The sequence below is a fragment of the Myotis yumanensis genome, unplaced genomic scaffold (assembly GCF_028538775.1).
Source record: "Myotis yumanensis isolate MYYU_CA2020_CCGP unplaced genomic scaffold, mMyoYum1.0.hap1 SCAF_3, whole genome shotgun sequence".
Lineage (NCBI taxonomy): Eukaryota > Metazoa > Chordata > Mammalia > Chiroptera > Vespertilionidae > Myotis > Myotis yumanensis.
Window position 1 is genome coordinate 208,651,483 of NW_027223754.1, and position 17,363 is coordinate 208,668,845.

The 17,363-nt window shown below is 55.1% G+C and overlaps 1 protein-coding gene across 1 annotated transcript; it reads right to left on the reverse strand.

The window, feature by feature from the left end:
• Positions 1-8,679: 8,679 nt before the first annotated feature.
• On the reverse strand, positions 8,680-13,820 carry LOC139006537 (DNA dC->dU-editing enzyme APOBEC-3G-like). The gene is made up of 5 exons (XM_070408856.1): positions 13,762-13,820; positions 12,236-12,377; positions 9,687-9,999; positions 9,158-9,273; positions 8,680-8,915 (listed from the first exon to the last, which is right to left on the reverse strand). Exons 1-5 carry the CDS (start codon positions 13,818-13,820, stop codon positions 8,901-8,903), a joined length of 645 nt encoding a protein of 214 aa, XP_070264957.1. The 3' UTR covers positions 8,680-8,900.
• Positions 13,821-17,363: the final 3,543 nt, after the last annotated feature.

The window sequence follows — 17,363 nt, forward strand, 5'->3', positions numbered from 1 at the left end:
ACAGGGACCATGATCTGTAAATAAAAGCCTCGTAACAGGCTTGGAATGACCAGCCAAATGGCAAGCCGGGCATTTCACTTCGTGTTCGCACCCACTGTGCCGAGGGCTCGCCGTGTGCCTCACCATGTGCAGGGTTGGCTGCTCAGCAGTGCAGTAGCCCCTGGCCTGTGGATGCCGTCATTGCGTTTCTACTGCGTATAGTCGTGATGCCTGCAACGTACAACAGTGTCATCCGATAGAGGGGTTTTGTCAATAGTCCTTCTGGCTTTCTCTCCGAGCAAAGTCTTTATCATAATCTTCCCAGCAGGTTTACAGTCTTCTTGGTAACTGTATGACTGGCTTTTATGTGCATTTAAGAGGGAGCAACTTAGAATGATGCTTCTGTAGCTTTGGTCTCCCCTGCACCTTTAGTAACAAGAATTATTAACTTCTCATTAGAAAGCTTAAATTTTGTGCTTCCTCTGAAAAAACTGCAGTGATTGCTTTTTTGGAAGGTCATGGAAGACCTTTTTCATGGCTTTTGACTACTATTTATCAAAGCTTTAGTTTTAATGGTAACATATTGAGGACTAGGGGCAAATGAACTGCTAGTGCGATAAGTGAAAACTTCATATATTTCTCATTGAACTTAAAAAATATTTTTAATTGATTTCAGAGATAAAGGGAGATGAGAGAGATAGAGAGAGACAGAGAGTGAGAGAGCGACAGAGAGAGAAACATCAGTGATGAGAGAGAATCATCTATTGGCTGCCTACTGCATACCCCCTACTGGGGATCAAGCCCACAACCCATGCATGTGGCCTGACCAGGAATCAAACCATAAGTCAATGCTCAACCACTGAGCCACATCGGCCGGGCTCTCATTGAACACAATGTGCATTTATGGCTACATGCATAAAATCGTTACCCAAGAATTCGTATTTCCTACAATGTGCAGTTTCTTATTTCATAGTTACACTGGAGAACTGTTTATTCATTTTGTTTATGGTGCTCCTCTGAGGAGTTATGCTGCTATTTTCATCACTGCATCTATTTGCTACTATTGATCCATTTTTGTGAACTGGAGATAGAATGCAACATAATAGGAACCACAAAACTTTAAACATAACAAACAAAAACAACTTGTAAGCTCTGTGCGTGTGATTCTCGCTCCTTTCTAGGCAATACATCTCGTCTAACTGGTAGCTTTTAAGGTTTTATTTTTACTCTTGATGCTGAAGCCTTACAAAGGCAGTTTTGGTGAGAGAGACAGACACGGGGGGAGAGGTAAGAGGCAGATGGGTAAGAGCAGGCAAGTCCTTGAAAAAAACATAGCAGGATTGGGAGGCCATGAACACTTTGTCCTCAGTCTTTTTCCTTCAGGTCTCGCCTTTGCACAGGAGCCTTTTGCTTTGCCATCGGCCTGCAGGAGGCTGTAGGGAGCACAGGCGCACAGCTGTGCTGGGCTGGGACACTGAGGCCAGCTTCCTCCAGGGTGACCTCTACCTTCTCACGGGGAGGAGGACAGAAAAGACCCAGGAACATCGACGGACGTGGCCTCCTGCCCGTGGTCACTCCTCTTGCCTTCCCCGGGCTCAGTACTGGCTCTGACCGGTACCCCAGCAGGATGTGATGGGGATGGAGGGCGGGGGGGCTGCTCGGGAACATGGGGTTCTCCTTCCTTGGGGCCATGGTGGAGCCCACTTTCCGGCACCCTTGCCATTAGCTTTGGCCAATGGAATGTGAGCAAAAGTGACACAGCCTTCAGGCAGAGCTTTAAGAGCCGCCCCGGCCCCTGCCAAGCCGCTGGGCGGTGGCCCAGTGGGGGCCCCGGTCAGACCGCCTCCCTGGCCCACCGCGGACAGGAGCACAGGCAGGAAACAGGTGCCAGTGACGCAGCCACGGGGACCTCGGGGACGGCTTGTTCTGCCCGGGACAGGCAGGTGCCCACGTGAATGAGGAACAGGGACCCCGGGGCCAGTTTCGCTCCCTGAGAGCCCCCCCTTGACCAGCACCCAGCAGACCCTGCGGGCCTGCCTGTCCCCATCCCCAAGGCCTCCGTCACATTGGAGGACACGTGTATTTTCAAGCTCTCATTACTGAGTCGCCATTCTTTCATTTTTTTGATTCCCAATCACACACCAAAAATGGGGAATATTCTCAGCAAACCCTGTGTTGGTTCGGATTTTCAACAAAAATAATCCCCAAAGTATTAAAGAAACAAAACACCCAGGGAAGCTACTGTTGGGCCTACAGTCTCCCCTGGTGATGAAAGGGCGAGGATCTGTGTAATATTCAGCATCTCCGGGGGCGGCGCTGCTGTGCAGGCCGCTGAGTGTTGGCATCTTCTTGTGCGCGGGGCGCGAGCCTTTCTCAGCGGGGGCGGCTGTGCAGGCCGTTGAGTGTCCCCTTTGTCTTGCCGACCTCGCTCTGTGCAGGCGGCAGTGGAGGTGCCCCAAGAGGACGGGGCGGGGGGGAGGGGGTAGGGTCTGCAGGGGAGGAGAGCTGCGGGCGGAATGGATGCAGGGACCACAGCTGCTGAGAGAGCGGACTCGCAGCCCGGGGACCGCCGGGCACTCTCTGAGCCTCACTTACGACCCGACTCGCCACCGCCCCCCTCGGGTGGCGGCCGGAACAGCAGCGGGAGGAGGAGGTGCCACTGCTTAGGGCTGTGTGGTTGGAGGGAGGATGGAGCCCAGCAAAAGCCTGGCTGTGCCCCGAGGGCGGGTTTACTGGGAGCCTGGCGTCCAGGGAAAATCAGGAGCCGCCTGTGTGAAGCTGAGCAGAACCAAGATCTTTAAAAATACGATTGTTGTTAGAAATGAGGGCGGCTGACCATCCCCCACGCTGGTTTGGCTCCGCGCATAGAACCTCAGCCTGCAGATTGAAGGGTCCCGGGTTCGATTCCTGTCAAGGGCACAAGCCTGGGTTGCGGGCTTTGTCCCCAGTGTGGGGCCTGCAGGAGGCAGCCGGTCAAAAATTTTCTCTCATCATGGATGTTTCTATCTCTCTCCCTCTCGCTTCTTCTCCGATATCAATACAAATATATTTAAAGAAAAGAGGAAAGAAAGACAGGAGGGCTGTTACACTTCAGGAAACTTGGTCCCACTGTTTTGATAACGAGGTCCTGTGCCATAAACGCAGCACAGGGCATATGTGGAGGTTCTTACCGTCACCAGCAAAGGATTTGGGGGAGATTCTGTGAATGTGAATAAGCAATGCAAACTGGTCTCTTCCCAGAGCACTGTGACCGCACACACTTCTCTCTGCGTCACACCGAGGGTCAGAGAAGTTCTCCTGACAGACACCGTGAGCATCAGCCCAGAGAAGCCCCGGAACCTTCATAGGGACTGTAGACTGAGGAGGGGACGCACAGCGGGTGGGGTGCTTGCCTCTAGTTCCACCCCAGAGGCCCTGAGCAGAACTGATGGCTTCAAGAGGCCTTTTCCCCCTTAAAAATGTCTGTGATCATCAAACCAACACCCACTCATTGTAAGCAATTTGCAAAGCAAAGGGAAGTTGAGGCAGCAAAGGATCCATCTAACCTCCTGGAGATGGTGACTGTTTTCATGTTATTTTTATTTGTTTAAAGGTTTTATTTCCTTTGGAGCACACACACAGAAAGGTGCATGTAAAGAGCATCCACACACCCTGTACCCAAGCGCACCTGTGCGACCATTTCCCCACTCCCTGCACAGCACCCATCGCTGTGATTGTGTGAGAGAAGGGCCTGGCTGTCCTGTGACTGCTGTCCCCCAGCCCCCAGGGGGCAGGCCACGCGGGCAGATACTAATTCACACCGTGGGGCGTGATGCTTGGCAGCTCCGGGCATCCTTCCCACAGCAAGCGGGGCTCTGACGGGCCGGCTGGCACAGGTGTGGCTGCGCCAGTGTGCGGGCAGCCTGCCCAGCTCCGTGTCCACATAGGGCTGCACCACGGCTTCCCTGTGTTATTTAAAATATGTTTATATTTTTATTGATTTCAGAGAGGAAGGCAGAGGGAGAGAGAGATAGAAACATCAATGAAAGAGAGAATCACAGATCGGCTGCCTCCTGCACGCACCACAATGGGGATGGAGCCCGCAGCCTAGGCACGTGACCTCCTGGTTCATAGGTTGATACTAAACCACGGAGCCACTCCAGCCGGGTATCCCTGTGTCACCTCCTTTGCCCTGTAACCGGATAAAATAAGCGCAGGCGGCGGCGAGAGGAACTGCAGGCGATGGGGCCGGAATGCGGTGCAGGTGGCCGTGGGGATCACGAAGCAGGAGAAAGGCCTGTTTCCACTGATGACGGACACGAGGCGTTAACATGTGTGTTAAATGCTGAAACCCAATGACCAGCACTTGTGTCCAGAAGCCAGAGAGACTCAGAGATTTTGAGAAAGGTTTTCGCTCTCTGGGAGCGGGCTGCTCCGGACGGTGTGGAATCGTGTGGCTCCCGTCAGGAGTCTCCCTTCTGAGTTTCTTCAATGACTTGAGGGCGGCTTCATTCCCAGACCCCTCTCATCTCCCACATTATCAGAAAGTTACTGAATGTGTCATTTTAGTGGCAAAATTAGACTAATTTAGACGTTGCTAGTATACGTTGTAGTTTTAATAGAAATGATCAGTGAGCAGGAATTAAGGGTCAAGAGAATGTTCTCAGAGACGACAGTGTCCTCGTAACTGTGCAGGGTACCTGTCCTTTGGTTGTAAGATCTGAAATCAGCATATTCTCTCTGTGTGTTTTGTGAACCATTGAGTCCATTTGGCTCCTTTCAGGTCATCTCCAGGTGACATTCCGAAAGGTGAGCGCACACAAGGGCTGCCCTGACACCCGGGTACAGAATTCCAAGGAGAACACCCTTCCTTGTGGCAGTGACCGGAAATACTGCAGGCCCAGGAGCTTCTGCGAAGGCGAGACCAGCTGGTGTGGCAACCCATGCAGGACAGAATCCGGGCGATGTACAAAGCCCAGGCCAGGAGCCTCAGGGCTGGGGCTCAGAGAAGCACATTTGGGGGTCTCAGCAGGGAGGGTACTGGCCCTGGAGGGATGGAGACCAGAGAGAGGGTGGGGCAGGGCCCTGCTGGAGAAGACCCGGAGAAGGGAGGGCGGAGAAGAGCAGCCATTGGGGGAAGGAGCTGCCCACGTGGACATGGCCCTGGCAGCCTGGACTTGCCTCTCCCTGCCTTTGTCCACCTGGAAGCCTCTCCTTCTGCAGTGACTTGATTCGTGTTCAACGATTTAGGAAGTCTTTGCCTAATGAAAGAAGTCACAAAATACAGAGGTATCTCATGGGAAAGTTTATAGTCTCTCTCTCAGCACCCCCTGCCCCACCCTTCCCTAATCTCCTTCTTCTGCAGAGAAACAAGCACTTGTTTTATTTATTTATTTAAAATATATTTTATTGATTTTTTACAGAAAGGAAGGGGGAGAGATAGAGAGTTAGAAACATTGATGTGAGAGACACATCAATCAGCTGCCTCCTGCACATCTCCCACTGGGGATGTGCCCACAATCCAGGTACATGCCCTTGACCGGAATTGAACCTGGGACCTTTCAGTCCGCAGGCCAAAGCTCTATCTACTGAGCCAAACCGGTTTTGGCGAGAAACAAGTACTTTGAACACAAAGTACCTCCCCATCTCTTTATTTGTTCAGTTCTTGATTAATATTGAGCACCCACTATGTGGAGGCTTGATCCAAGTCACTGGGGGCACAAATATGAGTAAGGTGCAGGGGGCTCCACACCCCCAGGGGGTTATGTCATGGTGGAGGGAAGTACAAAAGGAGGGAGGTTTCTAGATGTAGAGGTGAAAGTGAGGGGTCCTTTCTGCTGGGGGGTCATTAGCTGGGGCTAAGAGAGTCTGAAGGGAGCAGTGGAGCAGGAGAGGGGTCAGTCTCGTTTCCCCTTGGAGATGACACATCTCATCCAGTTGCCGACATCAACTGAATTGGTGCTGCCTCCCCCCGCCCTCCCCCCGAATGGCAACTCCACCTTCGTCATCAGCGAGGCTCCCAATCACACTCACCTGCAGGTGCTGTGTAGTCCCTGGCTCATACCACACGCTCCACGGCAGTCGCTGACACAGCTCCTCTAGTTGTTATGTTGCAAGGACTGTTTCACTTCCTCATTTCTTCTTCCCGGGTTTCACTTTCGACCACTTCTAACCTGTCATTTGGATTTAAATGGTTTAAGATGTTAGACTTCTTTTCTCATGAAAACAACAACAGAGCCAAGAGCAATCCTGGTGAACCCGCCTGGACTGATTTGCCTTCTCATCTGTGAGCTCATTTGGGACATGGTGCTCTATGCCCTTTCGGAAAACGTCTCCTTCTTGGAAGTGTAAGCTGTGTAGCGCTCCTCTGTTCGTTCACTGTGTCACTGGGTGTAACTTACAGGTGAGTGCAAGGTCCTAGGTTCCCAGGTGGTACAACATCACCCAGACTGAGGCGGGCGATGTCCAGAACCCCAGATGGGAGTCCCTCCTGTCCCCCCCAGCTGTCCCCCCTCCACAGGGAACCCGTGTGAGCACTTCCATTACCACAGGTTGGTTTCTGCCTGACTTTGCACCTCATAGAAGTGGAATGAAACAACATGACTCCATTGAGATGTGACTTCTTCCATTCAGTATTGTATCTGTGGACTCAGCTGACGCTCCCTGGAGGCTGATGGTGCTGTGAGAAGGAGAAAAACACACAACACACCCCAACAACCTGTCCGGCCTCGTCCAGGACAAGTGTCACCAGCCATCCGCCACCCTCCCCAGCTCTGCACGTGGCTGGGGGCCCTCATTGAACCCTTGTTTAAGTTTCAAATTGAGGGTCATGTACACGCTTCTCCCAGTGGTACTGGCAAATTGAAATTGTCCTCGCACTCTAGAGTGAGTGTTTGTAGAGTCTGGAATGACAGGGCAAACGCCCTGACTTACTATTAAGTTACATGCTAGTGTATTGTGTGCTGGTTGGACTATAGCTTTTACTTCCCTGATCTTGCACATTTTCTGCAGTGAGGAGGGAGCAGGTTTAAAATCACAGTCTTATCAGCTACATGGAAGAGGGGTGAATTGTGACGCCCACCTCGTCCACTGCCCTGTGACACCAGGACTCAGGACTCACACAGGATGCGTGGCCACCAGGCTCTCAAAGAAACAGCCTGCCTGGCCCACGTGGCTCAGTGGTTGAGCATCGGCCTATGAGCCAGGAGGTCATGGTTTCATTCCCAGTCGGGGCACATGCCCAGGTTGCAGGCTTGATCCCCAGTGTGGGGCGTGCAGGAGGCAGCTGATCAATCAGCATTGAAGTCTCAGCATTGAAGTCTCTATCTCTCCCTCCCTCTTCATTACTCTCTGAAATCAATAAAAATGTAGTTTAAAAGCCACCTCACCAGAGCACGACAATGCCATCAGCTAAGTGACACCCACCATGTATTGTCTTGGGGAACAGACATCGCAGGCTGGGGTGGGGGGGGGCAGGGAGGATGCAGGACTGGAAGCGGTGGCCAGCGCTCCTCCTGCCCTTTGCCCTGTTCCTGCCCCACCGACCAGCCTCATCCCCTCTCCCTCGAGAGGCCAGGAAAATGAGCTCTAAGCGCCTGTGTCAGGGCTTTGCCTTTGTGTCCCTCCAGGCTCTCCTGTCCCCAGTGCAGGTCACTGGAGTCTCCAAAGGAGTTGCCGGCAGAAACAGTGAATTCGTGGGTTTCCCACCGGCCATCCTGCTCAGAGTAACGACAACCGTGCCCTGAAAGGATGCACAGGCGCAGAAGCTGGGGGTAGGGCCCCTCCTCTTTCCCATGTCCATTGCGGAGGAGAGTGACATTGGAGGTGAGCAGCCCTCAGGGTCCAGAGGAGACCACAGAAGACAGCACGGGAGCTGAGACCGGGGAACCGTGGGCCTGGGACACTGTGCAGAGGAGAGAGGCTGGTGCTGCCTCCCCCACGCTCCCCTCTTCTAGACACAACCTGCCTTTCAGCCCCTCCAGGCCAGGAGGGAGACTCCGTCCTGAGAGGAAGGACAGGGCGGGACCAACGTGAGCTGAGCTCCCCTTACGAGCCACCCTGAATGGAAGGATCTGGACTCGGAGCCTTTGTCCGCCCATTACACAGAGGAGAACAGAGAGGCTCCCAGCAGGGCTGGGCCAGGATGGCCTGGGAGCAGAGGATGCAGGGTGTGCCCGCCTCAGGAAGGGGCACCGCTCGTCCTCTCCACTCCCAGCCGCAAGGAACGGGGGACTTTGTGTTCCAGGCTCAAGTGTGACCTGAGCCCCAGATGGTAGAGTTTGTCCCCGAGGGGATGCCCCTCTGTCCCACTGACTGTCCATCTGGCTCCCCTCAGACCACCCTGTGCGGGCCCCACGCTCCCTCCCAGGGGACGTGCCCAGCTCAGGGAGGGCGTGGCCAGCCCCATGGAGTCTGACTCTGGCCGCCCGCACTGAGGACCAGGCTGCTCCCTTTCAGGCCGGCTCCTCTCATCCTATAAACATGATTGACTTTTTCTTGACCCGTAGGAATTCGTGTGACCACGGCCCTCCCATAAAGGTCCCCACAAAAGGGAAAGCCCTTTGCACTTTGCAGGTGTTTCTTGAACAATTTGGACTTCATGACACACTTACAGAGGAAAAGACATTTTATGGAGATTCTTAATCTTTCATTTTATTGTTTTGGATTTAAAATCAATAACAAAAATAATCATTTCCCTAAAAGGAAAAAATGATTCTGATAGTAATGAATAGAATGTTACTGGTGTGCATTTGGAACATATCATAGATTTTAAATGAAAAGTAAATCAATCAGATCTTTTAAAAATTCCCTATGAGCCCATTCGTTGCCTTTTGCTGGTTTCTGTGGATCAGGTTGGAGATGCGGCACGTGATACGTTTTCATTTCTTGAAGAAAGTGTTTGATGCATCTTTCACCAGAAGACCCCCTGCTGAGTCCATCCTTCAGTTTCCCTGATTCTGGATGGAGAAGGAGGAGGTGGAGGAAGCAGGGAGTGAGGCAGGTGGGAAGGTGAACAGAGCAGAGTCTGGGGCAGTCACAGGAGGGGAAGGAAAAGGGGCGCAGGAGGGGAGAAAGCAGAGGGACTCCTGAGACCTGAGGGGAGGGATGGAGCTGGGGCCCAGGAGGGAGCAGGTGACCCAGAGTAGGAGACAGGCCCAGGGAGAGAAGAGGAGGGGGGAGCAGGAGGGAGGAACCTCACCCTGAGAATGTTCTCCAGCTTCTTACATTGGGCTCCTATGCTTTCTAACAGTTCAATCTCGGGCTCGAACGGCTGGCCCCGGTTGTCCACGAAGGTGTCCCAGCAGTGCTGGAGCTCTATGGGAACAGGGAGGGAAAGGTGAGCTCCTTCTAGAGCAGGGAGGGCCCAGGTCTCTGACTCTAGGGACACACCCTCGCCATCAGGATCTCCCTGCCCCCTTTCTCTCTCCTCCCAAGGCACTGAGCTCATCCCTCAAATTCTTTCTTCCACTGGAATCTGAGGCAGCCCCTCCCCTTCTACCAGGAAGACCTGGGTCCTGATGGCACAGGGACCCACCTCCCCCCTTCCCAGGACCCCCTCTCTCCCCTGAACTCTCTCCTCCAGGGGACTCCATCCTCTCCAGACCCAGCAGCCCCCCTGCAGGCAGCTGACAGGCATCTCCACCTGGATTCTCCTCCTGCCCCCTCTGTGTAGCCATTTCCCAGCCTCTCTGCCCGCCCACCTCCCACCCTCAGGAGTCCCTGCTGACCATTGCGGGTCATGATGGCGAGTTGGGCCCCAGCGTCCCGCAGCTTGCGCAGCCCATCCTCATATGTATAAGGTTTGGTATAGATGTTCTTATATCCATCGGATTTTTTATAGATGCGAGCAGCGAAGATGCGCAGCCTCACATGGCTGTTCTCGCCCAGGAATTCCACCAGTTTCTGGGCACAGTCAGGGCAGGGGCTCCAGGAGATGTAGCAGGTGAGTCTGTACTGCTTCCCCTCATCCAGGTGCCAAGAACGGACCCGATCCAGGAAGCACAACTCTGCATGACGGGGTTCCCAGTGTGTGTTAGCACCCTGAGCACAGAGCGGGGAGAAGAGGGACCTGTCACTTGCTGTGAACAGGGGAGGGTGGCACCAGCCAGAGGCAGGTGAGGCACTGGCCTCCAGCACAGGATTGAAGGGCCCCAGCTCAGCGTAAGGATGAACGCTATTTCAATGCAGGATCTGCACCAGGGGTCCTCAAACTATGGCCCGCGGGCCACATGCAGATACAAATATTGTATTTGTTCCCGTTTTGTTTTTTTACTTCAAAATAAGATATGTGCAGTGTGCATAGGAATTTGTTCATAGATTTTTTTAAGCTATAGTCTGGCCCTCCAATGGTCTGAGGGACAGTGAACTGGACCCCTGTTTAAAAAGTTCGAGGGCCCCTGATCTACATGGTCAAAGGTAAGGTGACTCACGAATCACATAATATCAGCATTTACAAAGACCAGATCAGCAGTGAGGACTGTTCTATATCAGCAAACCATGACTCCCATGGCTCTGTAACTGATCAGTCTTCACTTAGCCTGTTGATACTTCATTCACTATGGAATTTGCATTAGGTTTCACTTTTTAATAATATATTTTATTGATTTTTTACAGAGAGGAAGGGAGAGGGATAAAGAGTTAGAAACAACAATGAGAGAGAAACATTGATCAGCAGCCTCCTGCACAGCCCACACTAGGGATGCGCCTGTAACCAAGGTACATGCCCTTGACTGGAACCGAACCTGGAACCCTTCAATCCGCAGACCGACGCTCTATCCACTGAGCCAAACCGGTCAGGGCTAGATTTGATTTTTTAAACTATTGCTTTAAACATGGTTCTTTTTTCAAATCCTCACCTGGGGAAATTTTTTCCATTTACCTTTAGAGAAAAGGTGGAGGGATGGAGGAGGGGACAGAGAGAGAGAAACATCAACTTGGGAGAGACACATCAACAGGTTGCCTACCCCACTCTCCACCACCCTGGGCCAGGGATCAAAGCTGCAACTGAGATAAGTGCCCTTGACCTGGAATCCTAGCCCTGGCCCCTGGCTGTACAGGCTGACGCTCTAACCACTGAGAACACAGATCTGGGCTCCATGTGATTCACCTTGGTACAGAGTTCCAAGAGAGCCTCTATTGGGTGCCCAAAGCCTATGCTTTCAGGAGCTGCACCTAGTCAGGCCCTGCAGGAGAACAAAGAGCTGAGGGCAGCCCAGCCAGTGTGTCTCAGTGGGTTTAGCAGTGACCCATCCACAAACAGGTCACTGGTTCCATTCCTGGTCAGGGCCCAGGCCCAGACTGCAGGCTTGATTCCCAGTAGGGCACGTGCAGGAGGCAGCCAACCAATGATTCTCTCTCATCACTGATGTTTCTATCTCTCTCACTTCCTCTCTGGAATTAATAAAAGTCATTTAAATAAGTAACAAAATATAAATAAATAAATAGCTGAGGACAGAGGGAGGTGGCAGCTGAGCCCCATGGTCCTGGGCCTGATGCCACAGGGGTGGGTGCTTCCTCCAGGCAGGGGAGCTCTCCCTCTGCTCCCCTACCTCCAGCTCCCGCCTGTGCACCAACACCTCCACACGCTTCTACTCTGGGCTTCCCCCTGTGCTGCGCCCAAGGGTAACACAACTCTGCGGGAAGAAGGGGTGAGGGCACCGAGGCAGAGGTGCGGGAGACACGGGATGAGGGTCGCTGCTGGGCTCCCAGGGTTATGGAGATTAGCCCACCTGCCCAGGGAAGGATTTTCAACCAGGGGCTCAGGGAGGAGGAGAAGTCAGGCCTAGGGAGCTAGCGCAGAGTCCTGGTGGCAGAGGATGGTACCTGGGGACCCAGGAGGCGTCCTGGGCTACGTGCAGCTGGCAATGCACTTGTGGGGACAGCACCTCCAGGCTCTCCCAGGAGTGACTGGAGGGAGCACCAAGGGGGAGCTCTGGCTCTCTGGCCAGAGGCGGCCAGGGCAGGGCCAGGGGAGAACTGTCCCTTTGTCCAGGTGCCTTTCCCTCTGGCCTGACCCCTCCTCAGAGGCACAGCAGGAGGGACAGGCTGACCCTGGAGGCTGTGCTGACACTGGGCTGGTGGGCCCAGGCCCTGGGACACTGTGACTGCTTTCTGATGTGGGGCTCCAAGCTGTCAATCACAGCAGAGTCCGTCCTCTCTGCCTCTGGGCAACGCCACAGCAGCTGGGGGCCAAGGGACATTGCTCAGAGGACACCCCACAGGCATGGGAACCTTCTCCCCGAGTATCCCGGGGGCCCTGCCTGCTGTGCTCGCTCACCTGGTTGCGCAGGAAGCCCTGGAGCCCCTCCACTGGGGCCCAGGCGTCGCCCACCCGGACCTCCACCTCATAGCACAGGTATGTTTCATTCGGCCATGTGATACCAAAATTGTCCTTGAAGGTGATTGCATCCATTTGGGGTCTGTGGGCACAGGTAGGAGGAACCCAAGGCATGGGGCTCCTCTGGGGATCACCCCGTTCTCCTCCCCTCTGCACCCACATCCCAGCCAGACCCACAGAGGATGGGCGTCCACTCACTTAGCTGGGACACCTAACCTCCCACTGATCCCTTCGGGGGCGCCTGGTTGAGTCAGTCCAGTCCTTTTGTCAGGGTCCCCCCGGGAGCAGTGCAGGGGCTCAAGCTCTGACGTGGCCTCTCCTGGCAGCACGGTCCTGCCCTCGTCCCGCTGACCCAGCCCTGCCAGGTGCAGCTCAGTGACGCTGTTTCCTCTGCTCTTCTGGGTTAACCTCAGCCACATGGTGCATCAGGGGAAAGGGTGGCCCCATCCCAGAAAAGAGAAGCAAAACTAGTCTTCTCAAATAACTCATGACATTTCCCTTCTCATCATGAAAACCATCGTGTCCTTTACAAAAACCAAAACATAAACCTGAACATGACTTAGGGCAGTGATGGCGAATCTTTTGAGCTCAGCGTGTCAGCATTTTGAAAAAACCTAACTTAACTCTGATGCCGTGTCACATATAGAAATTTTTTGATATTTGCAACCATAGTAAAACAAAGATTTATATTTTTTATCTTTATTTTATATATTTAAATGCCATTTAACAAAGAAAAATCAACCAAAAAAATGAGTTCACGTGTCACCTCTGACACGCGTGTCATAGGTTCGCCATCACTGTCCAAGGGCCTCACTTCAGAGCAGAAAGAATAAATTTTGTGGGAGACAGAGGGAGAGGAGAAACAAGGACCCTCAAGGGTGACCCTCAGAGACTAGCCAGTGTCTTAGGGGAGGCGGGTAGGACAGGCCAACTGGGCATCAGCTGAGGGATCCTGGACATAGAAGGGCCATCAGGAGGGACAGGAGAAGCAGAGGGTTCTCTGAGGAGAAGATAAGTCCCTTCTGGGAGCCAGGAGGAAGGGCTCAGAAGCAGGGCTGCTCCAGGGGCGGGTGGTACCTGCCAGTTGGTGCTGGGTTGTCCTCCATGTATCAGCTCCTTCACCTTCTCTGCTGGTCATGGCCCGTCCTCTCTGGGACGCTTTCAAGGACTGAGGTGCCTTGTATGTCAACAGAGCATCTGGAACCTGCTGAGCTGGTTCTGCTGTGCCCCTCCCCTTCCCTAAACTCAGGCCACTCATGGCACCCTATGGAGTAATAGAACTTTTCTGTCCAAATGTCTCATCCTGTGCCCTCAGGGGCAAGTTAGGTTTTGATTTCTCTGTTCTGACCAAGGCCCTCCCTGGACTGACCTGGGCCAGTGAGGTCCCAGGAGGTGGGGTCACCCTGGGCAGCACGGCACAGCCAGGCAGGAGGCGAGAGCGCAGGTGAGAGGACAGGTGCTCCTACCTGAGGAGGGTCCGGGCACAGGACACGGAGCCCCCACAGGACAGGCCCCGGGTGCCCATCCCTGACTCTCCTGCGGCCGCCAGTGCAGGGCATGGCCGGGCCCAGTGCAGGGACCTGCGGGGCTGAGCCAGGAGGGAGACTCTGCCCTGAGAGGAAGGGCAGGGCGGGACCAACGTGAGCTGAGCTCCCCTTAGGAGCCACCCTGTAAGGGAAGGAACTGGACTCAGAGCCTTTGTCCACCCATTACACAGAGGAGAACAGAGAGGCTCCCAGCAGGGCAGCCAGGATGGCCTGGGAGCAGAGATGCAGGGTGTGCCCGCCTCAGGAAGGGGTCCTCTCTACCCCCAGCCTCGATGAACAGGGGACTTTGTGTTCCAGGCTCAAGTGTGACCTGAGCCCCAGCTGGTAGAGTTTGTCCCTGAGGGGATGCCCCTCTGTCCCACTGACTGTCCATCCGGTTCCTCTCAGACCACCCTGTGCCGGCCCAACGCTCCCTCCCAGGGGACATGCCCAGCTCAGGGAGGGCGGGGCCGGCCCCAATGAGTCTGACCCTGGCTGCCCCCACTGAGGACCAGGCTGCTCCCTTTCAGACCGGCTCCTCACATCCTTCACCTGTAATACAGGGTGCCCCTCTTTCTGGGCTGGGCGCCCCTCCACATGCACAAACAGGTGTCCTCTGCACCAAGCCCCTCCCACCTGCTCTGTCCTTGGACCTTGGTGGCCCTGGGAGCAGCCATGCTGTCCTGCTGCAGGCTCAGGGCTTTGCAGGCGTGGAACAGGCACATCTGGGTGTGTTGTGGGTTCTGCTAGTGTTGCTACTTCATTGGTCACGATCTCCTCCCGCAACACTCCATTCACACCCAGGAGTTTCCAGAGACCAGGCCTGGGGTCCCTGAGAATCTCCCCATTGCTGCCCCCAGATCTTGCGTCCCAGGGAGGGAGAGTGGTGTCAGATCCAGGCCAGCTCCCCTCCTGCACGCCAGCGTCTCCTCCTGTCATGCAACCCACAAGGCTCTTCTGAGTCCCCACCCCAGCCCAGCACCAGAGGGCGGTCTCCTGGCACAAACCCAGTGCCAGGGCAGCGAGTGTGAGGTCCCAGTGCGCAAGGCCCGGTGCCCTGGGGGCCCTGGAAGGTGGCGCCCCAGGCCTACCCTGCCCCTCCCAGGTGCCCCTGCAGCCAGAGGGCAGCACCCTGGGCTCAACTCTGCATCGCATGCCCACCTGAGCGCATAAGGCTCTTCTGGGGCGTCTATGGGACCCAGGAGGGGCCATCACCGCAGGGACGCGCTTGCTCCCCTGTCCCCGAGGCAGGTCTCACCTCCAGGACCTCCTCCCTCCACACACTCCTCTCCTCCCAGCCAGGCGTCCTGAGCTGCTCTCTGCTGATGCCTGGCTGCCCCTCTGTTATGCGGACCAGCCTGGCCCTGCTGGTCTCCACACCCGGGAGTCCGCTCTGCAGTGAGTGGCGAGTAGAGAGGCGGCTAGGAGAGCCCTGTGAAGACCAGGGGCCGCCATGTGTAAGAGGTTTGCACCTCCTCCCAGAGGTTTCATGTCTTGTGTTGTTTGTCTGAGTCAGGTCTCCAAAGGGCAGGAGGAGAGGATGCCTGGGCGGCCCTCACCTCTGTCTCTGGGTCCCTGCCCTCCCGGGGCCCCCATCCACGCATCCTTTCCCTGGTTGCCCCGGAGCCTGGCCCCCTGGGTGCAGGAGAGGCGGGGCACCTGCTCTTCCTCCCGGTCTCCCTCAGCCAGGCCAGCACCTGGTGTGGTAAAGGCATCGGTAGGGCCTCGTGTTGAACTGGTTTAAAGCGGCCTGGCCCACAGCGACGTGGGGAGCGGGGAGCATGCCTCTCCCTGGGCCCGTGCGGTGAGAAGAAGGAAGGAAAGGAACCCTGTGTTTTCTGGGGAAGGACAGTCCCTCCCCATGTCCATCTCTGGAAGGTTGAGTGAAGAATGTAAAGCAATTCCTATATCCTTCTGGAGTTTTCCACCGAAATGCGCAAACTTCTGAACAGGAGGAAGGATGCAGGCCCCCGAGGGAGAGGGCGGGAGCCAGAGAGCGGCCCCTGGGCAGGTGCACGCTGTGCTGGAATGTGTGCTGTTCCCTTGTCAGGGAAACGGGGGACAGGGTGGGTGCCCCGGGGAAGCCCAGGCAGAGGTCAGAGAGCCAGGAGGGCCCACTCTGCCCCGTCACTCTGGGCCTGGGATAGATGATCTGGATGTGTCTGGAGTCAGGGCCAGGCTGCTCTGTAGCAGGTGTCAGGTCTGCCGTCCTGAGCCCCAGTCCAGCCCCGGGCTCAGCACTGTTCCCAGGCTGTACCGGCCCCTCTCCAGTCTCAGGCCACGGGCCACGGGCAAAGCTCTGAGATGGGGGCCCGGGAGATGGGGGTGGAGCAGCACAGTAGGACCACCTGTCCTCTGCTCGGGGTGCCCCCTCCACCCGGACACGGCACCTTGTGGATGTTTTGGTCCCTTGTTCCCAGAAATGGAGATGAGGCCCTGGCTGGTTTGGCTCAGTGGATAGAGCGTTGGGCCTGGGACTGAAGGGTCCTGGGTTCGATTCCTGTCAAGGGCACCTGCCCAGGTTGCAGGCTAGGTCCCTAGTAGGGAGCGTGCAGGAGGCAGCCAATCAATGATTCTCATCATTGATGTTTCTAATCTCTCTATTCCTCTCTCTTCTTCTCTGAAATCAATAAAAATATATATATTAAAATGAAAAAAAAGAAAGAAATGGAGATGGGCCTTCTGTCAAAGCCCAGAAATGGAAAGGAAAGGAGCAGATGGGAGGTTGAGGTTCTTCCCGTAAAACACACTTGGGGAGTGTCAACATCTCCTATTTCCGTCAGAGAGGAGGGAGGCATCAGGTGTGTCTGGGAACCCTGACGTGGTTCCGTTTTGTCACATTAGAGCGAGTGAGCCTGTGCCCCTTGTGTCTGGGCCGGGGGTGGGCTTGGCCGGGGATGGGCTGGGCAGGTTGGCACAGGCACAATTGGGGGTGAGGCCTGCTCTGGACATATGTGTAGTGTTAGGTGACCCAGGAAATTGGCGGCGAGGAAAGCAAAGAGAATCGAGAGAATCAGAAAGAAAAAGGAGAAGTTTATTTGCGTTCTCGGGCGAGACCCACCGGCCCAAAAGGTGGGGCCAGTGAATTTCGCGACTTCAGGGAGGGAGGGACATCTCTTTATTCAGGTGTTTGGTGAGGGCGGGGGCCTGAACTGAGGAAGTGCCCGCAGCAGGGATCATCACACATTCAACTGAGGGAGTCTCGGCCGCAGGGGGTGGGCGGCACATTCAGGAATGGGTCAGTATCTTGTGCGGGGATCTCTGTGAACTTCAAGGAGAAGCAGGTATCTGTGTCTGGCACACTGACCCGTGAGAGATTCCAGATCTGTGAGAAATTCCAGAGGAAGTCCATTGTCTCATCCCATGTCCGCATGTATCCGATCCCGGGCTCCCTCCGACCTAACATGTAGCTTTTAAGGTCCTGGGGACATTGAGGGGGAGCTGGCTGGTCTCACCTCCCCAGGGTCGCAGCCTGCAGACGGGGCAAGGTGTGCGGCCTCCCCACATCCCTCAGGAAAGGGCGTGGGGCCCCTTCTCCCTGG